We start from the raw sequence: 26,998 nt of genomic DNA, 5'->3' as shown, positions 1-26,998 counted from the left end.
TCAAGGCTAAAGTCCAATGCACTTTATAGTCTTCAAAACAAATGTAATCTGTTAAAATATTGGCCAGTGTTTTAATGGCTAAAACAGAATACATCAAAAAGGAAAAAAAGTCACATAATTTTAAAAGAACCCATAGTCCTTTCCAGTCTCTATAATGGAGAGCTGATTCATTCATGCAGAGATCAGTTGCAGGCATAAAATTCTTTTCCTAGCAAAAGTCTCTGCTGTCAGGGACTAAATCTTCTCAATAGTAATACCGTGTACAAAGAGATCTACAAAGCCTTCTTCCCGTGAGTAAACAGTTCGTAAGAGAAGGAATGGATTTACTTGACCACAATCACCTGAAAAGACTCTCTGGATTTGACAGAAAATTGACAGAGTTTTCAGCATGGCTGAAGGTTCCATGAGTGAAATACGTCACTTTTAAATCTGTACAGTAACATTGACAGCTGCAGAAATGCGTAATATTAGTTCTTTCTCAAAAGCAGCATCTATTCACAACCATAACCAACGTAATTTGCACAAAGAATGGAATTGATGCTCTCTGTTGAATTGCTCCATTATTAGCAACCAAGTGTTAAGTAAATGACTACTGTTAAAAGAATATATATATTCTATATATAGATACAGTTAGGTCCATCAATCTTTGGACAGAGACAACTTTTTTTTTAATTTTGTTTCTGTACATTGCCACAATGAATTTTAAATGAAACAACTCAGATGCAGTTGAACTGCAGACTTTCAGCTTTAATTCAGTGGGGTGAACAAAAAGATTGCATAAAAATGTGAGGACCTAAAGCCTTTTTTTTTAACACAATCACTTCATTTCAGGGGCTCACAAGTAATTGGACAAATTAATAAACTGAAAATAAAATGTTCATTTCTAATACTTGGTTGAAAACCCTTTGCTGGCAATGACAGCCTGAAGTCTTGAACTCATGGACATCACCAGATTCTGGGTTTCCTCCTTTTTAATGCTCTGCCAGGCCTTTACTGCAGCGACTTTCAGTTGCTGTTTGTTTGTGGGCTTTTTTGTCAGATGTTTAGTCTTCAGCAAGTGAAATGCACGCTCAATTGGGTTCAGATCAGGTGACTGACTTGGCCATTCAAGAATATTCCACTTCTTTGCTTTAATAAACTCCTGGGTTGCTTTGGACTGTATGTCTGGATCATTATGAAACACCTCCCAATCAATTTGACTGCATTTAGCTGGATTTGAGCAGACAGTGTCTCTGAACACCTCAGAATTCATTTGGCTGCTTCTGTCCTGTGTCACATCATGGATAAACACTAGTGTCTCAGTGCCACTGGCAGCCATGCACACCCAAGCCATCACACTGCCTCCGCCATGTTTTATAGATGATGTGCCTCCTGCTGCACACGTATGGCAGCCCCCTCATAGTGAAAAAAGGGGGTAAGAAAAACATAAATAGCATTCAAAGATAATGTTATGATAGATATTAAAAAAAGTTTATTTTCTGGTGTCAGAATCTCTTTAAGGATGGCTTGTTTCACCTGCATGGAGAGCTCCTTTGGCCGCATGTTGCCTGTTCACAGCAAAATCTTCCATATACAAGCACCCCCCTCAAATCAACTCCAGGGGGTAGATTTTTCAATGAGTGAAGTTAGAGATCTCCACAGTCCGCAAAGTGAAACACAGCTCTCTCCATTCATTTCTATGGGATTTTTAAAGGCATATTTATCAAATGGTGAACTTTCACTATCACCCTTTGATAAATACGCCTTTAAAAATCCCATAGAAATGAATGGAGAGAGGCAGTATTTCACTTTGCAGGCTTTAGAGATCTCTGACTTCCCTATTTGATAAATCTTCCCCCAGGGCTTTTATCTGCTTTATTGATAATGACATAATTAAGGAATTGCCCAGAGCAGCCCATGAAATTGCCTTTGAGTCAATTGTCAAATTGCTTTTGAGCCCCTGAAATGAAGTGATTGTGTTAAAAGGCTTTAGTTCCTCACATTTTTATGCAATCTTTTTGTTCAGCCCACTGAATTAAAGCTGAAAGTCTGCAGTTCAACTGCATTTGAGTTGTTTCATTTAAAATTCATTGTGGTCATGTACAAAACCAAAATTAGAAAAAAGTTGTCTCTGTCCAACTGGACCCAACTGTATATACATACAGTATACAGGCTCTTAAAGAAATGAAGAAAATGTTTGGGAGATAATCCAAATTTAGGGATTGACTATGATTACTTTTAGTATGTTACAATACTAAACGAACTACATCGTACCAAGGGATTATACAATTCAGTAAATCCAATGTCAGTTGATTTCATCTCCTCCAACATAACATGGTTAATGAGTTTTTCCAATATATTGCTGTGGAAGCATATTTTGGTTAGCAATACCAGAACTGTAACTGACATCCCCAGTTATAATTATCTCAACTTTCCTAACTATATCAAAAAGTCACAAAAAGAATTGTTAACCGCCATTCCCTGTTTTCCACTAGACTTCTTTTCAATAGATTTTACAAAACAAGCAGATATTTTACTTAAGCAAATAAATAAGTATATGAGATCAAGATCAGACACTTGTTAATATTTGATCCAGCACTCACATAAGGGCAATGACACATGCTAATATTCGCAGAGATTTAGTCACCCAGTGACAAAATGCCTCTTTTTTGGGCGACCAATCTCCCTGAAAAGCATTCCCGCCGGCAAAAATGGAAATTGTCAGTGGGGTGGCACTCGGAGCACTTCATTTTCCGAAGTCGCCCGAAGATTCTAGTCGAGGGAAATCTTTTCAGGGAGATTAGTGGCCTGAAGAAGAGCCAATTTGTCGCTGGGCAACTAAATCTCACCGAATCTTACCGTGTGTCACTGCCCTTAAAACTAAGGTGAAATGTTATGTTTGCTTAAAAGAAATAGAAAAAGACATGACTGGGATGGTATAAGCATCATCATCATTAGACATACTAATCCAGGTTGCTGATGTATTATAAAGTTAAAATAATAATGTATTTTCTTTTCCAGAGAATTATTAGGTTTTAAAGGAACCAGCAGTATGCACATGACTTTTTATACAATATTAACCCTGGCCTTTACTTATTTTGCTCAATCAAGTGTTGAAAATACACCACACATATTATTGAAGGGTAATTTGCTGGAAAATGCATTTGAAAACTGTATAAAACAGTACTGTACATTGCTAAGTTTTTATTTAGAAAACAAAATCCTGAATTCCAGTTTGTATTTAAACTAACATAAATCAACTGTTTAGTTTGCACCTGTGCACATACAGTATGTCTATTCATAGTTATTGCATGGTTTTTCCTCCACATTTGTCAACCAAATCTTAAATATATGAATAAATTACCAAGCAAATAGATAGAGAGCTTAGCGGATGCTTCTTTAACCAAGGCATTGCCCAATAATGTAGTCTTTGTAGAAAGAAGATTAGTGAAGCTTGATGGCTGCACAATATTATATACAAAAATCAATATCTCATTATATTCACTTTTTGTAATCTAGAGGTTTATGTCACTAAGATCATAAAAGCTTCAGTCAGTATGCAAATCAAGGATTTAGTCATTAAAAGGTTAGACATTTGCAATAAGGACATTTGAATAGAATATGTCTAAAACTCTAAATAAACAGTCCAAATGGACGTTTGACACCTACATGATAAATCTAGATTCATTAAAAAGGTAGAATGAATAATTACAAAGCTAAAATCTGTAAACACAAAATGTAACTCCAGTGTAATTAGATTGTCAAGTAAGCTATTACCCATAATCAATACCCTTTGCACTTTACAAGGACTTCTCTAGCTAAAACAATGGGAGACGTGTATCCCCAATATCACCGACACTTAAGAAGAACATAATGGTAGCAGTATTGTTGAATTTGGTACTGCCCTGCTAGTCAGTGAGCATTGTGGCAACACCTCTATGGGGTAATATAATAAACAGTGCAAAGTTTAAAAACATATTGGTTGCTTTATGGTACTGCACCTGGACAAGTTTAGTGCCTTTTATTACATATAGGTGTTAGTCCCTTAGATTAGAATTCAACCATCAACATAACCAAACCTTAACTCAGTGAATAGTAAGTACTATAATTACCCTGCATACCGGGATATAAAACATTGCCAGGATAAGCTGTTGAAAAGTTCCCATCTTCAAAACAAATCAAAACTGCTCCAGCAGATCAAGGAGCAGTATCTGTTATTTTGTGCCCAAGTTTTCTTCAACAGATACACTGATCTACTCTATAGGCACTTACTGTATATGCATGAAGCACGCTCATATAATGCGCAACAAGAACTGTCTGAATCCTGTTATCTTGCAACTAGTAGTAAAAAGATACATATGTGAAAAATTTAACCTTAACAAATTCATAATTTCATCTTATGAATTTGATACATTGTCTCTCTCAATAGTAAAGCAGACATTTAGATGTATGGAGTCACTATGTCATTATTGCAACTGCAGACCTTTTTCTAAAATAACCTTGTACTTATCCCAATACTAGCCCAAAGATTTTAGACACACATGTTAGCATTTAACCATATAGAAGATTTTCCTGTTACCAGCCTGTTTGAATGCAATGTTATAAATACAGAGATGAACATATTCAATAAAGAGTCAAAAGAAAATACAACTAATGGTCTAAAAAGGTTCAGTCCATCTCCAAGTAGTCTCTGGAATAAGCACTGGGAAGGTTCTATCGTGTTTTTGAACTGACGTCTTGCATCACGAAGGTTTCTTTTTGCGAGACTGAAACCTCTGCTTCTATATTGAAACTTCATATTCTCTTGTTTCCTTAAAAAAAATATAACAAATAAGCCAAGAATTCTGCATGGTTAGAAACAGTTATAAAATGTACTTTTCAAAAGAGATATTTATTATTATTATATCAATATGTATTTTTAGAGTGTCAATTTATTTCGGAGCGCTGTAAAATAAATGTGTATATACAAAGGACATACAGAATTACATACATAGCAAACAGTAACCAATACACAAGGTAAAAAAGTGCTGTGCAAAAGAGCTTACAATCTAAAAGGGAAAGGGCTTGAGACACAAGTTGTGGGAGGGGGCAAGAGCAGAAATAAACAAGGTGAGAGGTGTAGCATATGGTATCACCTTTGGTAGTCAAACAGAATGAGGGTAAATGAACAGTAACACAAAAAAAAGCATTTTAAAGTAATTAAAATATAATGAACTGTTAGGCATTGGTAAAAGTTATGTGTTTGCTTTAGAAAGACAACAATAGTATATGTAAATAGGCTTTTATGTAGTCATGGGGGCAGCCATTCAAGCTAAAAAAGGAGCAAAGGCACTGGTAGATGCAGCAGATAACAGATAAGCTCTGTAATAGAATACAATGGTATTCTACAGAATGCATCTGGTATCTGCTATGTAACCTGTGCTTTGAATGACTGCCCCCATGGCTACACAGCAGCTTGCTATAAACTATAGAAGTATTTCTAAAGCAAACACAGTTGTACAAATGCAGGGAAACTGCATTATATTTTAATTACTTTAAAACATTGTTTTTTGGTGTTACTCTTCCTTTTAAAAGAAAACTGTCATTCTTGTCTTTACTCCTAAGGATCAAACCGATTCTTCAAAAATGTAGCATTCTTTTCCCATCAGTTTTTTCATCCCCACTCATAGGGTGACTTGAATGTTTTAATTGGCACAATGTTTGGAGGAGTTTCCATTTGCATTGCCTCATGTTCTGCTGCTGTTTTTTTGTGTCAAAAAATCTATGAAATGAACATTTTGAGCCACAAGGTACATTGGGAGCATCTATGTACTGTATTTATGACTATGCCAGATTCATTCTTTCTAATATATATCACGCAATATACAATTTAGATTTTTCTGATGGTATTAAGGTCACATCACCTTAAAGGGGTTGTTCACCTTCAAACAACTAGTTGTTATCAGATAGATCACCAGAAATAACGACTTTTTCCAATGACTTTCTATTTTCTATGTGTCACGGTTTTTCTAATATTGAAGTATAAAGTGTCATTTCTCTCCTTCTGAAGCAGCTCTGGGAGGGGGGGTCGCCGATCCTGTAAACTGTTCTAAATGGATACATTTAGTTGATACATTTCTTATCTTTGTCCCTGCTGAGCAGAATCTCTGGGTTTCATTACAGGCAGCTGTTAGAATTGATACAATTGTTGCTAATACTCCAGAGATGCTGCTGAGAAATGTATCAACTAAATGTTGCAAAATTGTAACAGTTCAGAATCTGCACCTGGATTACTGAGCTGTCAGACTCAAACACCAGAGACAGGAACATTCAACTTTAAACTTAGATTTTGGAAAAAACGTAAAAAATAAATAGTGGAAAGTAATTGGAAAAAGTCATTATTTCTAGGGAACAATCTAAAAACAACTAAATTGAAAAAAGTGTTTGGAAGGTGAACAACCCCTTTAAGTCTACTAGAAATTCATTTAAATATTAATTAAACCCAATAGGCTGGTTTTGCTTCCAATGAGAATTAATGATATCTTAGTTTGGATCAAGTACAAGCTACTGTTTTATTATTATGGAGAAAAAGGAAATCATTTTTAAAAATTCAGATTATTTGAATGAAATGGAGTCTATGGGAGAAAGCCATTCCGTAATTCGCAGCTTTCTGGATATCGGATCCTATACCTGTATAAGGTCTTGCTACACATTTTAAAATATGATCCACTTGAAATGAAAATTGTTCAAAAGCCATAGGGCCGATTTACATAAATTTGGTTTTCTGTTTTATTTCACAAATCATATTTTCTCAAAAAATTTGTGTTTTTTTATTTCCCAAAACTGCAAAAATTTTGAGTTTTATTAAGTATAAAAACCACGAGACACTTTCATACAAAACTTTACCAAGTAGAAGTAGTTGAGGTCCTACAGAAGTCAATAGAACATTTTTTTTTTACTATTCAGACTTCTGGGGGGTTGTTTATCAAAGTCTGAATTTATCTCAATATTTTCTGCTACAAACTCCGATCAAATACACTTGGGTTTTTTACACTTATTTATTACTACATTTTCCAGAAAATTTGCTTCGCGGGAAAAAAAATCAGATTTTTTCGGATATATTATAAAATTTTCAAGGTTTTTCTCAGATTTTTCACCGAAAACTTCACGGTATTGCACGAAACCCAGCTCACATCAAAAAATCATTGGGACTGCTCCCATTGACTTATATGCAACCTCGACAGGTCTGAGATGCCAGATTTTCTGATTCTGACTTTTCCATCCTTGTGGTTTAATAAATTCTAAAAAATTCTTGATTTTTTTAAGTTTGTTTTATAAAAAAAATTCACTAATTTTTCGTGATTTTTGCATTCCGAGTTTAGTAAATAGCCCCCTTAGAGTTTTTCACATTTTTCTGCTAGTATTTGAAAAACTCGAAATTTTAGAGGTTATACAGATATCTGTATTTTTTAGCGCATTGTTCAGCATTTTTTTGTTTGTACTTTTTAATATTCAGATTTATTAAATGACTTTCATCACATACGTGATTTTAAAGAAACAGAGTTTAATTGTGGATTCAAAAAGACCACTTAAATTCGGCCCTTAATAAAGAGGTCACTACACACATATGTCATTAGTACGTCACCAGCAGCATGGCTAGTGATTTATTAGAAAAAACACAGATTCAATGTATAAGAGTTATAAAATGTTGGTATGTAGACCTTAGTAGAACTACAATGAACAATTGTAGACAGGAGTGTAAAGGGTAGGGTGTCCCCTTAAAAGTCTTGCAGAGGTTAGGAGCATGTGCAGGAACAGATGACTTCTGACAACTTCACAACAGAGTGGATAGTACTTTACACTTTACACTCTGCTGTTGTGGTTTCATACTACTAATTCAACATTTACTGCTACATCATTTTGTATTTTGCACTTAGCACACTGCCTTCCCTAACATAACTAACTCTTCCAGCTGGGACAAACCAATAGAGAAGCATAGAGCATAGGAAGTGATTTCAGCACCATGGACAGTGATTTCTAAACCCTGCTGCTGCAACATTATGGTTAAAGGGGTTGTTCACCTTTGAGATAACTTTTAGTATGATGCAGAGTGATACTCTGAGAAAATTTGCAATTGGTTTTTATTTTTTATCATTGAAGGTTTTTGAGTTATTTTTTTATTGAGCAGCTCCTCAATTTGCATCTGACGCAATCTGGTAACTAGGGTCCAAATTACCCTAGCAACCATGCATTGATTTGAATAAGAGACTGGCATATGAATAGGAGAGGGTCTGAATAGAAGGATCAGTAATAAAAAGTAACAATAACAATACATTTGTAGCCTTAAAGAGCATTTGTTTTTTAGAAGGGAGTCAGCAATGCCCATTTTAAGGCTGCCAAGTAGAAGTAGTTGAGGTCCTACAGAAGTCAATAGAACCTTTTTTTTACTATTCAGACTTCGGGCAGGTTGTATCAAAGTATAAATTTATCTCAATATTTTGTGCTACAAATTCCGATCAAATCCGCTCAGGTTTTTTTACGCTAATTTATTACTACATTTTCCAGAAAATTTGCTTTGCGGGAAAAAAAAATCAGTTTTTTTTTCCGGATATTTTATCCAGTTTTCAAGATTTTTTCTCTGATTTTTCACCCGAAAACTCAGATTTTTGCCTGAAAATTTTGACAGGTCTGAGATGCCAGATTTTCTGATTCTGACTTTTCCAAAAAGTACTTAAAAAGTAACAATAACAATACATTTGTAGCCTTACAGAGCATTTGTTTTTTAAAAGGGAGTCAGTGACGCCCATTTGAAAGCTGCAAAGAGTCAGAAGAAAAACTATAAAACTATAACAAATAAATAATGAAAACTATTGTAAAGTTGCTTAGAATTGGCCGTTCTGTAACATAATAAAAGTTACCTTAAAGGTGAACCACCGCTTTAAAACACAGAACCCCCAGTTCACAAGAATGAGACAGTTTTTGTACACTAATTCCCCACATACAGATGGAAAATAGTTGTATTCCAAGTGGCACAACACTGAGCTTCTATAGGCACAGCGCACAAACCTCCTGTCCTGTACTTGATATTAAGGCAGGTATGCCCAGTTGTGCCATCAGAAATCGCAGGGCCCCATACGAAAAAAATTCTTGGGCCCCCTGGGCTGCGCCCACCACAAGCCCCACCTACAGGTCCGCCCTCCCCACCCCACAGGTGCACCTCCCACCACACACTAAAAAAAAAAAAAACATTGGTGGCTATGGTTCCCACATGTTAAAAAAAATAAAAAAATATTGGTGGTCGGGGCCCCCTCATTGAAAAAAACCTACCAAATTGCTGTTTTAGCCTTTGGGGACCTCCTAGAACCTATTTGGAGTCAATTGGAGGACTTTGAAAAATCAAAGTTTTTTAAAGACTTTGAATCAAAGTATATATGCTGCTCTTCAGCTTAGACAAAGATTTAAATGATTTTGGACAGGTTTTTCCCTTTTATGACATTGCCCAGTTGCACCTGTTTTTATGTCATTTGCTTTTCTTCTATGTTGTTGCCTCTGTGCTGTAAATAATAGAATGCCTGAGAGTGACAGAATGATTCATTTGCTTCTTACCATTGCCGTGCTGTGTCATAAAACAAAATGTGGCTTGCTACTTTATGTTTTGCTTTAAGATTGCCCTGAAAAATCACTCCAAATGAAAAATAGCCCATCGGGTATAAACATCTGAAATGATTGTGATAGAAGTTATGGAGCCAAAGTGTGTGTGTGTGGGTGTGTAGGTGTGTGTGTGTGTGTGTGTGTGTGGGTGTGTGTAGGTGTGTGTAGGTGTGTGTGTGTGTGTGTGTATATAAAGTAAGTCCGACCTGGTGCACTCACAACTGCCTAACGCATTGCCTAGGTGCTGGTCAAAATAATCATTCAATGTATCAAAAACAGACTTCACTCCAAGGACTTTTCAAGTGTGAAAAAACTTGTATTTTATTTTCGACGTTTCGGCAAAATTTTATTTAGAAAATAAAATACAAGTTTTTTCACACTTGAAAAGTCCTTGGAGTGCGGTCTGTTTTTGATGATTATTTTGACCAGCACCTAGGCAATGCGTTAGGCAGTTGTGAGTGCACCAGGTCGGACTTACTTTATATATATATATATAATACACAAAAGCCATAAATATCTTGTAAATTATATCCTTATAAACGGTGAGTAGTGATGTCATCAGTTATAAACGGTGAGTAGTGATGTCATTTCTGTTACATGACTCACTAAAATGTGTGTATTATAATAAATAAAGTACCCCCAGTTGTAAAATATGAGGATATTAGAAGTTACCTCGGAGTTCCATGACCTGTATAAAAACACTCGGCCTTCGGCCTCGTGTTTTTATATGGTCATGAAACTCCTTGGTAACTTATAATATCCTTATATTTTACAAAGGGGGTACTTTATTCACTATATATATATATATCTATATATATATATATATATATATATATATATATATATATATATATATAGATATAGATATATAGATCTATATAGATATAGATAGATATATATATGTAAGGCCAAAGGCCTCAGAGGTAGTGAGGACCAAGGGAGGAGGTAGCAAAAGTCCAAGTTCGCGGTACAAATAGGGATGAGACGAGAGAATGGTCAAACAGGCAATAATATCAGTCCAGGCAGAAGAGGTTCGAAGTCGAAGAATCAGGCAAGAGGTCGGTACACAAAATAGGCAAGAATATCACAAGAACACACCCAGGAATAGCAAGCTAAAACCTATAATTGGGCATAGGTGAATTCCCAGAGCTCCTTAATATAGTCCCAGATTTTGGCGCCAATTTGGACGCATCGGCGTCATAACGTGCGCGCGGACGCGCTGGCGTCAGCGACCGACACGCTGACGTGTGCGACTGACGCCGGCGCCAATTATTGACGCCGACGTCCATTCCGTCGCCGGCGACCAATCAGAGTGCGGGAAGAGGTCGTCGTCATCCGGCTGCGTCCGTGAGGAACCAGGGAGCCGCCATCTTGGACGCCATCTTGTAAACTAATTTCGGACTCCATTACAGTACCCCCTTCCCTAGGGGGGGCCTCAGGACCACCTGGGTTAGAAGGAAACTGCTGATGAAATTTTCGGACCAGGAGAGAAGCATGGACATCCGAACTTCTTATCCTGGAGCACTCCTCAGGGCCGAACCCCTTCCACTCAATGAGGTATTGTAGGGTACCCCTCGAAACCCGGGAATCCAGGATTCTTTTCACCTCAAATTCCTGATGACCGTCCACCATGACAGGAGCTGAGGAGGAAGAAGAAGAAGAAGTACCTGCAGGTTTGAGCAAGGAGACATGGAAGGCGTTCGGAATCTGCATTTCCGGGGGAAGTTGTAATCGGACCACCACCGGATTGATGATCTCAGCGATGGAGAAGGGGCCAATAAACTTGGGACCAAGTTTAGGAGAGGGGACTTTGAGACGAATGTTCCGTGTAGACAGCCAAACCTTGTCACCGGGTGCATACGGAGGGGAAGGAATTCTTCTCTGATCGGCGAATTTTTTCTGGACCAAGGAACTTTTCCCAGATTGACGACAGTGGCGTGCCAGATGGCTGACATGTGGGCAGCTTGGTCATTGGCGGCAGGGACATTGGTGAGTAATAAGTCCTGAGGAAAAGCCAAAGGGTTAAGACCATACATACAAAAAAAAGGGGATTTTTCAGAAGAAACGTGTAAAGCATTGTTATGTGCAAATTCAGCCCACAGAAGTAGATCCGCCCAATCGTCTTGGCACAACGATACATGGCATCGAAGAAACTGTTCCAGGGCCTGGTTAACCCTCTCGGCTGCTCCATTAGACTGTGGATGGTAAGAAGAAGAAAATTGAAGAGAAACACCAAGGGCTTTACACAGGGACCTCCAAAACTTGGAAACAAATTGAGAACCACGGTCAGAGACAATTTCAGCAGGGAAACCGTGGAGGCGAAAAATGTGTTTAATAAATAATGAAGAAAGTTCAGGAGCAGAGGGGAGTTTCCGAAGAGGAGTAAAATGTGCGACTTTACTGAATCTATCAGTTACCACCCAAATAACTGTATAACCAGAGGAGTTAGGGAGATCCACAATGAAGTCCATAGATAGATGAGTCCATGGGCGAGAAGGGATGGGTAACGGTAGGAGTAGCCCTTTAGGAGGGGAACGTCCAGACTTGGATACAGCACACACAGAGCAAGAAGAAACAAAGTCTTTGACATCCTTTCTTAGGGAAGGCCACCATACAAGGCGAGACAGAAGTTCAGTGGTTTTTCTGATTCCAGGATGCCCGGCCTGTTTGGAGCTGTGGGACTGAACCAGAATGGAATGACGGAGTTCAGGAGGGACAAAAGCAACACCAGCAGGGGTTCCTACAGGAGCAGAGGATTGAACTGACAATAACTGGGAGGCCAAGGAAGGAAATAGAGCAGCGATGATCTTTGTAGGAGGTACAATGGATTCTGGTTCGACAGAAGAGATATCTTCGAGAAGAAAACTTCTGGAAAGAGCGTCCGCCTTCTTGTTTCTAGCACCAGGACGAAAAGTTAGAAGGAAATTAAAACGAGAGAAGAATAGTGCCCACCTGGCCTGACGAGGGTTGAGGCGTTTGAGTGTCTGGATATACTCTAGATTTTTATGGTCCGTAAAGATGGTCACAGGGACGGAAGAGCCTTCCAGCAAATGTCTCCACTCCTCTAGGGCAAGTTTAACGGCCAGTAACTCACGATTTCCAACATCATAATTCTGTTCAGAAGAGGTGAATTTTTTCGAGAAGAAAGCGCAAGGATGTAGTTTTCCATCAGTAGACGCTCTTTGGGACAAAATTGCTAGAGCACCGACATCTGAGGCATCAACTTCAATGAAGAATGGCTGGCAAGGTTCAGGGTGTCTGAGAATAGGAGCAGAAGAAAAAGAAGCTTTAAGATTCTTGAATGCTTCCAAAGCTGAAGATGGCCAATGCTGAGGCTTACCCCCTTTTCGGATAAGAGAAAGAATGGGAGCAATTTTGGATGAGAACCCCTTGATAAATTGTCTATAATAGTTAGCGAAGCCAATAAATCTTTGGATAGGTTTGATACTGGTGGGGAGAGGCCAGTCCTGGATAGCGGAGATCTTGGCAGGATCCATTCTGAAACCCTGTTGAGAAATAATGTAACCAAGGAAAGAGATGGACGATACTTCAAAAGAACACTTCTCCAACTTGGCAAATAAGTTATTTCTCCGCAGACGGGAAAGGACTTCTTGGACTTGAAGACGGTGCTCAGCAAGGTTCCTGGAAAAAATAAGGATATCGTCCAAGTACACCACTACGTATTGGCCCAGTAAATCCCTGAAAATGTCATTTACGAATTCTTGGAAGACCGCGGGGGCGTTACAGAGGCCGAATGGCATTACAAGGTATTCATAATGCCCGTCGCGGGTGTTGAATGCGGTCTTCCATTCATCTCCCTCTCTGACCCGGATTAAATTATACGCCCCACGAAGATCCAACTTGGTGAAAAGACAAGCCCCTTTGAGTTGATCGAACAGTTCAGAGATGAGAGGAAGGGGATAACGGTTTTTAATAGTAATTTTGTTTAAACCTCTATAATCAATGCAGGGCCGCAAACCTCCATCTTTTTTCTCTACAAAGAAGAAGCCGGCTCCAGCCGGGGAAGAGGAAGGACGAATAAAGCCTCTTTGCAGATTCTCTTGAATGTACTCCTTCATGGCATGGGTCTCGGAAGGAGAAAGCGGGTAGGTGCGACCCCTGGGAGGCATGGTTCCAGGAAGGAGTTCGATGGGGCAATCATAGGGACGATAGGGAGGCAGGACTTCGGCAGACTTTTTATTGAAGACGTCAGAAAAGGCTTGATAAACAAAGGGCAAAGAAGAATTTGAAGACACAGATGAGACTTTAATGATGGATTTGGTGGGTAAACAATTTTGTTGGCAGAAAGAACTCCATCGGGAAATCTGAGACGAAGCCCAGTCTATTACTGGGTTATGAATATTCAACCAGGGTAAGCCAAGCACAACGGGAGTAGAAGGACAATCAATTAAAAGGAAGGACAGTCTTTCAAGATGCATAGTTCCCACAATAACAGAAAGTTCATCGGTGGAGTGGGAAATTGTAGCAGAAGACAATGGACGATCATCAATCGCCAATGCACGAAGGGGAACAGCCAGAGATCGCAGGGGAATGGAGTGGCTTTCAGCGAAGACTTTATCCATGAAATTCCCAGCTGCGCCGGAGTCAAGGAAAGCTTCAGAAGAAATCGTCTGGGTTCCAAAACGAATCTGCACAGGAAGGAGGAAGCGTTGAGCAGAAGAATGGGGAGAAGGAGCAATTCCACCCAGGTAAGTCTCCCCAGTCTTACCTAGGTGTTGGCGTTTCCCGGCTTCACTGGGCACTCATAGGCGAAGTGGGATTTTCCACCACAATAGAGGCAAAGTCCAGCCGCCCTTCTCCGAAGCTTCTCCTGTTCGGTCAGACGGGCCCGTCCGATTTGCATAGGCTCTTCTGAAGGCAGGGAAGACGAAGAGGAAGCCGCAGGAGTAGGAGAAGGCAAGGTGGAAGCCGGATTGGGAAGGAAGGGTCTTTGAAATCGAGGAGCCAGAGTAGGTTGGAACCTGTGGAATCTCTTGGTTGGGGAGCGCTCTCTGTCGAGTTCAGCTTGAAACTCCCTCTGCCGAGTATCTACCTTTATGGCCAAGGCGACTAGATCTTCCCAACGGGATGGAATTTCCCTGGACACCAGATCACTCTTTATGCGTATCGCCAGGCCGTTGTAAAAGGCAGCGTGATACCCGTCATTATTCCACGAAGTCTCTGCAACCAGGGTGCGGAATTCAATAGCATACTCTGAGACAGGGCGAGTTCCCTGTTGAAGATGGAACAGGCGTGCAGAAGAAGCTGTGGCCCGACCTGGAGCATCAAAGACCACACGAAGTTCGTGAACGAAGGACCTGGCATTGTCGATAATAGGATCCTCCTTTTCCCATAGAGGTGAAGCCCACTCCAATGCCTTCCCTTGCAGGCGGGAGAATATGAAGCCCACCTTGGCACGTTCGGAAACGAATTGGCTAGGTGAGAGTGCAAATTGGACCTCGCACTGATTGATAAACCCACGGCAGGCTGCAGGATCACCACTGTAGAGTGGGGGAGCCGGAATGCGGGGCTCGGAGACGTGGAGTGGAGCTACAGATAGAGGTTCAGGATCAGCGGGTGTTAGAGCCGACAGCTTTGCCAGTATTGTTTCCAGAGCCTGACCAAAATGGGACTGCTGTACCTCATAGGACTGCATCCGGGAAGCCAGACCACGAAGCGCTCCACCGACATCAGGCGGCGCTGGATTTTCCTCCGAAGGGTCCATGGCCCAATTATAATGTAAGGCCAAAGGCCTCAGAGGTAGTGAGGACCAAGGGAGGAGGTAGCAAAAGTCCAAGTTCGCGGTACAAATAGGGATGAGACGAGAGAATGGTCAAACAGGCAATAATATCAGTCCAGGCAGAAGAGGTTCGAAGTCGAAGAATCAGGCAAGAGGTCGGTACACAAAATAGGCAAGAATATCACAAGAACACACCCAGGAATAGCAAGCTAAAACCTATAATTGGGCATAGGTGAATTCCCAGAGCTCCTTAATATAGTCCCAGATTTGGCGCCAATTTGGACGCATCGGCGTCATAACGTGCACGCGGACGCGCTGGCGTCAGCGACCGACGCGCTGACGTGTGCGACTGACGCCGGCGCCAATTATTGACGCCAACGTACATTCCGTCGCCGGCGACCAATCAGAGTGCGGGAAGAGGTCGTCGTCATCCGGCTGCGTCCGTGAGGAACCAGGGAGCCGCCATCTTGGACGCCATCTTGTAAACTAATTTCGGACTCCATTACAATATATATATATAGATAGATATATATAAATGAATTTTGAAAAGGGTCAGCACACTGTTTTTTCAAATGTCCAAAGTCAACGTTTCGGTCGGCCTTGGGGCCTTTATCAAGTAAAGTGCAGTTTGTGGATGCATTTCAGTGTGCTTTTTACCCATAACAGAGTGTCTTCCATATAATTCCAGTTGAATTACTACTGCATGGAATTCATACGTGTAATGGCTCAAAACTAATGTAATGCTTGTGAGTGATGGCCAATTAGGTGCATGTTTTGCGTATATTGTCTTCAGAGTGTGTTCTCTGTCAAATATTGTTGGCATTCAATTTGCTGTCCAATTAGCTGGGGACCCTGAAGCTACTGCCTGGTGCTCAGAAATATGTTTGGATGTAAGTAACTTTAATAACTGATGTCAATACACACAATATTTGCATACATTTGAGTGTGACTGCACTTGTGCTTGTAAATATATATACATTTCATATATATATAATACACAAAAGCTATGAATATCTTGGGAATTATATCCTTATAAACGGTGAGTTCTGAGGTCATCAGTTATAAACGGTGAGTTCTGATGTCATTTCTGTCACATGACTCACTGAAACTTGTATATTATAATAAATAAAGTACCCCCGGTTGCAAAATATGAGGATATTAGAAGTTACCTTGGCGTTCCATGACCTGTATAAAAACACTCGGCCTTCATCCTCGTGTTTTTATATGGTCATGAAACTCCTCGGTAACTAATAATATCCTTATATTTTCGAAGACGGGGTACTTTATTCACTATATAAACGGTGCTTGGTTATGTCATCAGTTACAGTATAATCGCTGCTTAGTGATACAATTTCTGTCATATGACACTGAAACTGGTGTATTATAATAAATAAAGTACCCCCCTGTTGTAAAATATTAGGATATTAGAAGTCACCTCAGAGTTCCTTGACCTTTATAACCATCACATGTATGTGGTCATGTAACTCCTTGGTGACTTATGCTAACATTATATTTTACAATTGGGAGTACTTCACTATATATATATATATATATATATATATATATATATATATATATATATATATATATATATATATATATATATATATATATATATATATATAACCTGAATCAGACGCTTGCACTCTGAACCAGTCTTCCATGAACGTGGGTGCTGGGTCAAAGTATTTATGTAAAGTTCAAGAGGACCCGCACACCTTGGTTAGTGAACCAAAAATTTCTTTATTTTTCAAACTTGTGTATCCAACGTTTCGACCCACATAAAGGCCCCAATGTGGGTTGAAACGTATATTTATATATATATATATATATATATATATATATATATATATATATATATATATATATATATATATATATATATATATATAATGAACATATATCATCCTTAATAAAGGCCTCCTTAGACCAGGGGCACACTCTCAGTACTAATATTCTTCATCTCCTCAATCAACCTCTATTCTACTAATCTCTTTTCTTTATACTATAATCAATTATTCCATCTATTTAGCCTCTTTGTTCTCATAGAAATATGGAATGGCCATGAAATAGGCCAAAAGTTTAGCAGTATGAGGGCCCACTGACACCTGGGCCCACCGGGAGTTCTCCTGGTATCCCAGTGGGCCAGTCTGACACTATATATATATATATATATATATATATATATATATATATATATATATATATATATATATATATATATATATATATATATATGTGTGTGTGTTGCTAATGTAGGCTTTGTAACTGTGGCATGGAATCAGTAGGTAGGATCAATGGTGAGACCCCTAGGCTACATCCACAAGCCCCCTTTTAGGCTACTGCTAGGTCCAGATGCATGTGGATCCAGGCCCCCTGAGCTCTCTATGGTATAATTTATCATAACACCTAAAACTCTTGGAACAAAATGTTTTTGCATATATTTTCTTGCAACTTTAAATTGATAGTATTAAAATGTAACAGGAAAAGCAACTTGGATTATTTGACCACAAAGCTTTTTCCCCATTTTTTGAGTGTGCTGTATCCTCCAATAACGTTTGCTACATCTGCATATATTTATCAGTGCTAGTAAGTTTCTCCCGATGCAGCAGCATGTAGCACCTAAGATTAGAGGGTCTGCTTGAAGAAAATATCGGTTTAATGACATACAGTATAGGGTCCTGTGGCTTTAACAAAAAGAAACAAAAATAGAAACGGAAAATACTTGGGACAAAGTAGGACAAGTTTCCCTAGAGGTTATGTGATATTCCTGTGACCCTGGGTAGCTATAAATCCTGGTTTGAATAACAATGTCAAAATCCATGTCACCTTGGACACGGCATAATATCCAGGAATCTTGGCATACATGGCATACATGGCATACTTAAAATAGTTACCTTCATAGCTCTAAATCCTATGATAGGCGCCTCACGTGAGATAATCATTATATCCTTTCCTTAACCTTAAATCATTTTATTCACAAGACAAATGAATAGTAAAAGCTACTTACCCCGGTCTCATAAATTGGATTGTCAAATTCTGTCTCTACAGTTATCTGGCTGTAAGGATGCGAGTACATAAGAGGAAGACGTAGACTGGAATAGTATCTGCATCTGAAAGGGGGAAAAAAAATCACATTTTCAGTGAACACAGTTCCAATTCTAGTAATACAACTAATGATGCATGGTATCACACACAAGGAAATTCAAAAGAGACTAGAACATATTAAGATTAGTGATGGGCGAATGTATTCGCCAGGCGCGAATTAGCGACGAATTCCCACGATTTGCCGCCGGCGAATAAATTTTTCAGAACCGTGTCAAAAAAAACAAGACGCCTGTGCCGTTTCGCTAATTTTTTGCCGTTTCGTAATTTTTCGGCAAAGTGAAACGCCCCAGATTTGCCCATCACTAATTAAGATAGACAAAGGCCCGGGACAGGATGTTATTTATCCCAGGGTACTAAACGAGCTTGGCTCTGTGATTGCCAAACCTCTTTACGTAATTTTTCAGGATTTATTTAAGTTTGGCATGGTGCAGAGAAACTGGTGAATTGCTAATGTGGTGCTGCTTTTCAAAAAGGGATCCCGTTCTCAGCTTCAAAACTATAGGCCGGTTAGTCTGAAATGAGTGGTAGGAAACTTTTCAATTGAGTATTAAGGGATAAGATACTTGACTTCATTGCAAATTATAATACTGTGAGTCTGTGCCAGCATGGTTTTATGTGGAATAGATCTTGCCAGCATAATTTAATTTCTCTTTATGAGAAGGTGAGAAGGGACCTTGATTCTGGGATGGCAGTGTAGCAGCATAGCTGGTTTTTCACAGTGAGGTCAGTGAGGTTATGGAATGCATTGCATGATGATGTTGTGATGGCTGATTCAGTTAATGCCTTTAAGAGTGGCTTGGATGATTTCTCGGACAAGCTTTATATCCAAAGCTATAGTGATACTAAAATCTACAATATGGGTATATATAGTTTATGTGAGTGTATAGAGGGGTCAGTGTGTGTATGTATGGATGCTGGGGTTTGTTTGGAGGGGTTAAAGTTGATGGACTTTGTTCTTTTTTTAACTCAATTTAACTATGTAACTATACAAGTATTTAACCCCCTGGGGTCTACACTGACCAGTGGTACTTGTGAGTATATGCTGCTATATACTGCTGCTACATGTTCCTGTTTATATCTGACTGAATGCCTATGTGGATTATCTTTAATAAATCAGTTTTATGCTTAAGTGCAAGAACCACTGGTTTATTTATATATTTATATATAGTCCACAAAGATGCCAGCACTCTCGAAAAAAACCAAAATAATGTGCCTGGGTGCAGAATCGGGTAAATGTAAGACAAACTTGGAATAGAGTCTGCTCTCTCTGGACTTAATAGTAAAACTTTTTTATTAATACAAGCTACTGACTGACGTTTCGGCCCCCTTGAGGCCTTTCTCAAAGTCAGTAGCTTGTATTAATAAAAAAGTTTTACTTATAAGTCCTGAGAGAGCGGACTCTATTCCAAGTTTGTATATATACATCAATGCGGCAGAGGATCATGATCTGCATTAACTGCAATGAAAAAAAAAAAGGTTGCACTGTGCTGAGTTGAACTTTCCATTCAAGTCAGAACTGACAGGTACTTTTAACAGCAGGTGAGAAAGACATGGGTTACATACAGTATAAGGAATGTGTACAGGAGCGGCCCCTTCCAGCCAAGCAAGTCACTGTCACTGTAAATGTAATGCTGCCACGTAGCAAGCCATTCTCTCTGCACTGCAGAAAAGCAGAGGGAGAGACATCTGGGGAATTGCCGTGTTACAGTTTTGAATGGCTCTGCAGTGCAAACATGATTGTGCGCATAATATATTTTTGCATAATATAAAAGCAGCAGTTATAACATAATAGAAACGACAAGCACTGTTCATTAGAGACTTTGATAGAAAGATAAAACATAGAACCTGCCCTAGAGAGCCCTGTGATGGCTTCAATAGGCAGAAAGCCAGCTATTAATTTTGGTTTAGTTTGGGTCTGAGGTTAAGACAGGGTGCAAACAGCAGCATCCAAAGGCAAGCATTCACTAGGGCAGGGATCCCCAACCTTGTGAACCCATGAGCAACATTCAGAAGAAAAAGGAGTTGGGGAGCAACACTAGCATGAAAAATGTTCTTGGGGTGCCAAATAAGTGCTGTGATTGGCCATTTAGTAGCATCTATGTGGATTGTCAACCTACTTTGAGGATCTGTTAGTAGTACACATGGTTTTTATGCAACTAAAACTTGCCTCCAAGCCTGGAATTCAAAAATAAGCTGCTACTTTGAGGCCACTGGGAGCAACATTCTAGCGGTTGGAGAGCAACATGTTGCTCACGAGCTACTGGTTGGGGATCACTGCACTAGGGCAAGCAGCCAACAGATGTGATCAGAAATGAGTGCAGAAATTAAAGACAAGTGAACCCAGGAATTCTCAGGACAAATGCTTTATGAACTTGAAAACCGGACTGAGTGCTGCTCTTGGTGCTACTGGTAGTAAATTCAATTGCTAAGCATATGGCATGATTAAGTGGTGCAAAATTGCACATTAGTTTATACCAGAACTTGACCCACCCAGAAATAAATGGACTCATGCTTTTTGTGTACTTTTGTTTAACCTCTAATGCCATCTAGTGGTAAACAATGTGTTCTACATGCTGCAGTTATATATTGCAGCAAAAGATTTTTCTATTACGTCTTAACAATTTGACATCAGCTTTGCTGCCAAAAAAAGGAAGAGCTATTGTCAGACTGATGGGTGTTTTGAAGTTCTGTAATTAAAATCTCATGTTAGGGGGTCACAGGATAATTCCTTAAAGGTTATTTCCCTGATGGTATCAACTGATTTAGTGTGCCATAGTGCTTCTCAAATTGAAAGGAATAGAAAGTTCTTAAGCAGCCATTATTATCTCAGATTTTAGTAAAAATCTGAACAAATTTGCAGGAAACCGTGGGGTGATATCTCCTAAAGAGCATCTTAAGGCATTTACGAGTTCCATTACCTGTACAAATCCCAGTTTGAGTTTACTCCTGGAAAAGCAATAGCTATAAACATCTCGATTAGCATTTATGTCATTTTTGGCATTCAATGCCATTTTTATACATACATACTGATTCTCAGATAGGACTGGCCTGCATCTGCTGATTCTGCTCTCTGCACCTTCACTAAATGTTTTGTCTAGTGTGAAGTACAGATCTGCAGCCAAATTACTTTCTGTATGATCACCAAGGGGAATGCTATTGTGCCCCTTAGTGCTCTGCTCAGAGTCTTTGTAAGTGACCCCAATAATCTATAGGCCGAGTCTCTGTCATGGAAACAAGCAGAATTGGGCAGAGTTGGAAGCGTATGTCAAGGTTTGGTTGGGGCATAACAGGGTGTCACCATGGCGCACCCAAATTATAAAACTGCCGGGTAGGTTTCTCTATCACATTCATACACTCAGAGATTTAAATATATCATAGACAACCACATGAAAAATGAAAAAAAGCTCTAAGAGAAACCAACATAGCCCTGAAACAGAAACATTATACATATTTTCCCCAAATACATAATACCTTTTATGATAGATGTTTTAAACTGTAGTAAGTTTTTGGCATACATGTTAAAAATGTGTCTTCAGTAAAACCTTTCAGACAAGTTTTTAATAGTATTACAACTAGGGATGCACCGAATCCAGGATTCGGTTCGGGATTCGGCCAGGATTTGGCTTTTTTCAGCAGGATTCGGATTTGGCTGAATCCTTCTGCCCGGCCGAACCGAATCCGAAACCTAATTTGCATATGCAAATTAGCGTTGGGGAGGGAAATTGTGTGACTTTTTGTCACAAAACAAGGAAGTAAAAAATGTTTTCCCCTTCCTACCCTTAATTAGCATTTGCAAATTAGGATTTGGATTCAGTTTGGTATTCGGCCAAATCTTTCGCGAACGATTCGGGGGGTTCAGCCAAATCCAAAATAGTGGATTCGGTGCATCCCTAATTACAACGATTCCTTATGTAGGGTGGCTACTACTTGGTCCTTTATGTATAGGGAATAACTTAGTTGATATAAGGAAGGTACAGTAGTATATCCATTCACCAGATTAATCACTTCCACCTGTCACATACCCGTTAAGCTCCAAGCGAAGAAACCTAGATAGTGATATGATTAATCAAAATAGTCATAAGGCTGCTGTTTGTCAGCCACATGTTTTATTGACTCCCTAAGGCACCTATATTGCAGCATTACAAACATTTTACATCTATACATAATACATAAATGAGTTTTTGATAAAGGAATTACAAAATCAAAGAGCACAAAGCATAGTAATATTATTACTTAAATAAGAAAACGTTGCCTGCAGGAATCAGTATTATTCTTATTCTTATTATTACAAAGTGCTAATATTTTCATCAGAGGGCAATAAGAACAGACAATGCAAAATGGAAATAAATCAAAACAAAGAATCCTGATTCCTGGTTGCTAGAAGTCACAGAAGTCACAGTCTGCAAGCAATGTTAACAGCATGTGAAATCCTTCCATTTAAGTCTTACGCAGGGCTGGATTTGTGGGCAAGCCACAAAGGCAGCGAGTGCACTGGCCCCCCCTGCAAAAAATCTTCAGAGGGGCTCAGCACACTATGATCCCCATCCTCCCACCCATTTCACATTCAGCCTCCACCCTGCCAACACCCTGCCTCCACCCGTCCACTACTCATGCCGACTTCACCCACTCCTGCCAGACTTGTGTCCCCCTTCTTATAAGATAAGGGAGAATCTGCGCTCAGACCGACAGCAGTTTAGAAGTGCTGCCCAGTAGCTGCATCTGAACTGGGGACTGGGAAGGAGAATTTGACAGTTGTTTGAATAATCCCCCCCACCCAGTCTCCAATGCTGCCAATCAGGAACTTGCAGTAGAGGTGAGTAGGTGTGTGAGGAGGTAATGTGTGGGCAGTGGGGGTATAGTGTGCTAGCAGTGGGGTGCAGGGTGTGAGGGAACTAGTGTGCGAGCAGTGGTGGGCAGTGGGGGTGAGCGACCCAGGGGCACACTAGTTTGAAGTCTGGCCCTGGTTTTTATGTGGAGCACATGTTCCAGTATAGCAAAAGACGCATGCATGGAGAGTTGCTGACACATAATGATGAGACTGTTATTGAGAATATGGCTATCCATTGGATAGGTCAAGGATGACTTCAACTTTTCTTTGAATGTTGGCAGATATGGCATCAAATTTCTAGGGCTATATTTGAATTGCTGCCTGCTTTTTTTGCTGTAGAAACATGCAGCAAGCTGACTTCCTAGCACTCATTTGGAAGTCAGGCCATGCGTTTTGAGCTGCTGTAGTGGCAAACATCAGAAGTATCATTCAGAGCAATTCTGATACAGGGGCCAACTTAGGTGCATTGCGTTTTGGTAGCCGAGGATAAGTATAACAGTGCTTTATTAGCATGCTCCTGCAGCCATTACACTTCAACAGTAACTTCCTCTAACACTTTAAGCTGTATAGAAAGTATTATGTATACACAGTATAACTCTTGTGCACAGTGACACCTACAGGCCATTTGTATAAACACCACACATTGCTAGTGTAGGGAGGGCAATTGCACTAGAAAAGCCACATTTCCAGCTTAAAAACAGGAAATTAGACTCTTAATGGTACCAGGATCAGCTTTTTGCTGCCCCTGGTGACCTTCTCTATGCTGCCACTCCAATGTGTTGGTCCAGACTGCTCTGATAAATCAGGCAACGAGTACAAGAATTGATAGAAGGGACACCTAGGCTGGTTTCATTTCCATGATAATGTTGTGTCTATAGCACCAACTGACTGGCACCAAAAAGTCTTGTGGAAATTGTGTCTATGGCTATTTACAAGCTATTTGTCAAAACAGACACTGATTTGTGATTTAGATTTTAGTCATTTCAGATTTAATTGCACATTGATAAACAGCGGCCTTTTATTTAAAGGAACATTAATTTCAATACAAAAGAGGCAATGGAGAAGCACAAGTGCACATCCTATGAGAAGCCCGGCACTTTATCTGGGGATTCATATCAAAGGATTGATGACGATTACATTTTACTTTTTTCTTCACATTGTCAGGAATCACTTGCAGTGCATTGCCCTGTGATTTTCATCTGCTGTGTTAAGTGAAACAGACATTTCAGAAGAAGAAATAACATTCTGCATTCTCTAGAGACAAGGAACAGTCCCAGGCACTACAAGTGAGGCAGTTAGAACCTTACCGTGCTCTGGTATCCCGCCATGAAGCAGCCTCACGGCAGCATTGCTGGATGCCTTTGAAATGATATATCCAGAAGATTCTAAAATAGAGCAAAGCTGTGCCACATCTAATTGACATACCTTGTTATGTAGATGTAAGCTCCTCCAAGCAGGACAGAAATGATCACAACAGGGATGAATATAGCCAGTGCCATGTTACCACCGTCTAAAGAGGTCTCTGCTGCTGCTTCTGCCACTAGGAAAGAACAAGACTTTGGGTTATGCAATTACTAATCTATGTAATATTCACCTAGCTTCATCACTTTGTGACCTTTAGAATAGGTAATTTAATATTATTCTCATACCAATCACTAGTAGGTTCGAATTTTTTTATGGTCAAAACTGTCAAATTCGACTAGGGAGTTATTCAAATTCGATTTGAGTTTTTTAAAAAAAATTCAAATTTGATTTTTGAGACTTATCATACTCTGGCCCTTTAAGAACTGTAATTCGACTATTCACCACCTAAAACCTGTCAAATTGCTGTTTAAGTCAATGGGAGATGTCCTGGGATCATTTTGAAGTTGTTTGCAGCCTTCCTGAAATTTACGTTTTTAAAATTCGAATCAAATTCAATTCGAGTTTTTGGGTCAATCGTATTCATCCGAGTTTAAAAAATTGGATTTTTATATTACATTTGATTGGTCAAATTTTGAGTTCATTGGAGTTTATGGGAGTTTTTAAGATGAATTCAAAATTTGACCTTTGATAAATGTGCCTCTAGATGTCAAACCATATAATTCCATTCTGTTTGAATCCTTGTAGTTTAAAGGGATCCTGTCATCGGAAAACATGTTTTTTTCAAAACACATCAGTTAATAGTGCTACTCCAGCAGAATTCTGCACTGAAATCCATTTCTCAAAAGAGCAAACAGATTTTTTTATATTCAATTTTGAAATCTGACATGGGGCTAGACATTTTGTCAATTTCCCAGCTGCCCCTGGTCATGTGACTTGTGCCTGCACTTTAGGAGAGAAATGCTTTCTGGCAGGCTGCTGTTTTTCCTTCTCAATGTAACTGAATGTGTCTCAGTGGGACATGGGTTTTTACTATTGAGTGTCATTCTTAGATCTACCAGGCAGCTGTTATCTTGTGTTAGGGCGCTGCTATCTGGTTACCTTCCCATTGTTCTTTTGTTTGGCTGCTGGGGGGGAAAAGGGAGGGGGTGATATCACTCCAACTTGCAGTACAGCAGTAAAGAGTGATTGAAGTTTATCAGAGCACAAGTCACATGACTTGGGGCAGCTGGGAAATTGACAATATGTCTAGCCCCATGTCAGATTTCAAAATTGAATATAAAAAAATCTGTTTGCTCTTTTGAGAAATGAATTTCAGTGCAGAATTCTGCTGGAGCAGCACTATTAACTGATTCATTTTGAAAAAATTTTTTTTCCCATGACAGTATCCCTTTAACATCTCCTCTTCCTTTGCTTCAGGTTTTGTCTATTTATGTATTCAATTTATCTGAATACTAACTACCCAACTGTACCACTACATTCACGTCAGTGCCACATTCTAAGCTTCTGAATTGGTGAAAGCATATTGATGGACAAGGGAAAATAACTTTTATTTTGCTTCATGTTTTTGTACAAATAGGAAAAAAGTGGCACAAATATATCAGCAAACTGTCACTTCCTTTTTTTATTCCTATTTACATTGCAATTATAGTCCATAACAAATCCTCATTATACAAAAGTTTTTTTTGTATTTCTCAGTACAGATATGAGGCCTGTTATCCAGAATCAGGATCAGAAATCATTAGGGCCCCGCACAACAAAATCATCAGGGCCTCCGCAGCCTAAAAACAAAAACCAAGCAAGAAACTCAAACTGCTGTCACTGATCGCCTCTTCCTTCTGTCGTGAGTGTAAAATTTCAGATAATTAAAAATATACACTTTAACTACTGTGCACTGCTACACAAGCAACCTAGAGCTCAGCTAAAGATTGTTCTTGGTTTTCTTTGATGTCTGCTGTTTTTCTGTCCTGCTTTCCTCCACTAGCCCTTTGTATTTTCTAATCTTTACAGCATTTCAGTTTGTATTTACTTCTCTTACTTTTCTTCTCTCTTAAACTTTCCTTAGTATATATTTTATCCACACTCTCACCTCTGCCAGTGGATCACCTACCTTTCCTCAACTTTGGTGTTCTCCACATACTTTTCTCTCTACTTCTGTATCCCCCAATCTCTCTCACTCTCCCATTTACCATAATATTCTACACATACACATCTCACCTCCCACTGTAGCTCTTCTGACCAACACTTTTTGTCCATTTGTCCTTTGTATGATTCACAATGGGGGAGGGCTGGGCCAACTTTTATTGTGGGCAGGCTGGACCAATCAGTTTTGGGAGCAGGCTCGGCAAATC

The 26,998-nt window shown here is 39.4% G+C and overlaps 1 protein-coding gene across 1 annotated transcript in view; it reads right to left on the bottom strand.

Annotated features, from left to right (window-relative positions):
- Window positions 1–3,360: 3,360 nt before the first annotated feature.
- The window catches only part of sez6l.S (seizure related 6 homolog-like S homeolog), a 212,681-nt gene continuing 189,043 nt past the window's right edge, over window positions 3,361–26,998 (bottom strand). Inside the window, exons 16-18 of the mRNA XM_041580264.1 lie at window positions 24,711–24,825; window positions 18,360–18,462; window positions 3,361–4,790 (exon numbers count right to left, since the gene is read on the bottom strand). Coding sequence (XP_041436198.1) covers window positions 4,761–4,790; window positions 18,360–18,462; window positions 24,711–24,825 — 248 coding nt within the window. The 3' untranslated portion in view covers window positions 3,361–4,760. The remainder of the gene's footprint in view (window positions 4,791–18,359; window positions 18,463–24,710; window positions 24,826–26,998) is intronic.

Source organism: Xenopus laevis, chromosome 1S (genome assembly GCF_017654675.1).
Source record: "Xenopus laevis strain J_2021 chromosome 1S, Xenopus_laevis_v10.1, whole genome shotgun sequence".
NCBI lineage: Eukaryota > Metazoa > Chordata > Amphibia > Anura > Pipidae > Xenopus > Xenopus laevis.
This window is presented reverse-complemented; position numbering and strand designations above follow the sequence as displayed.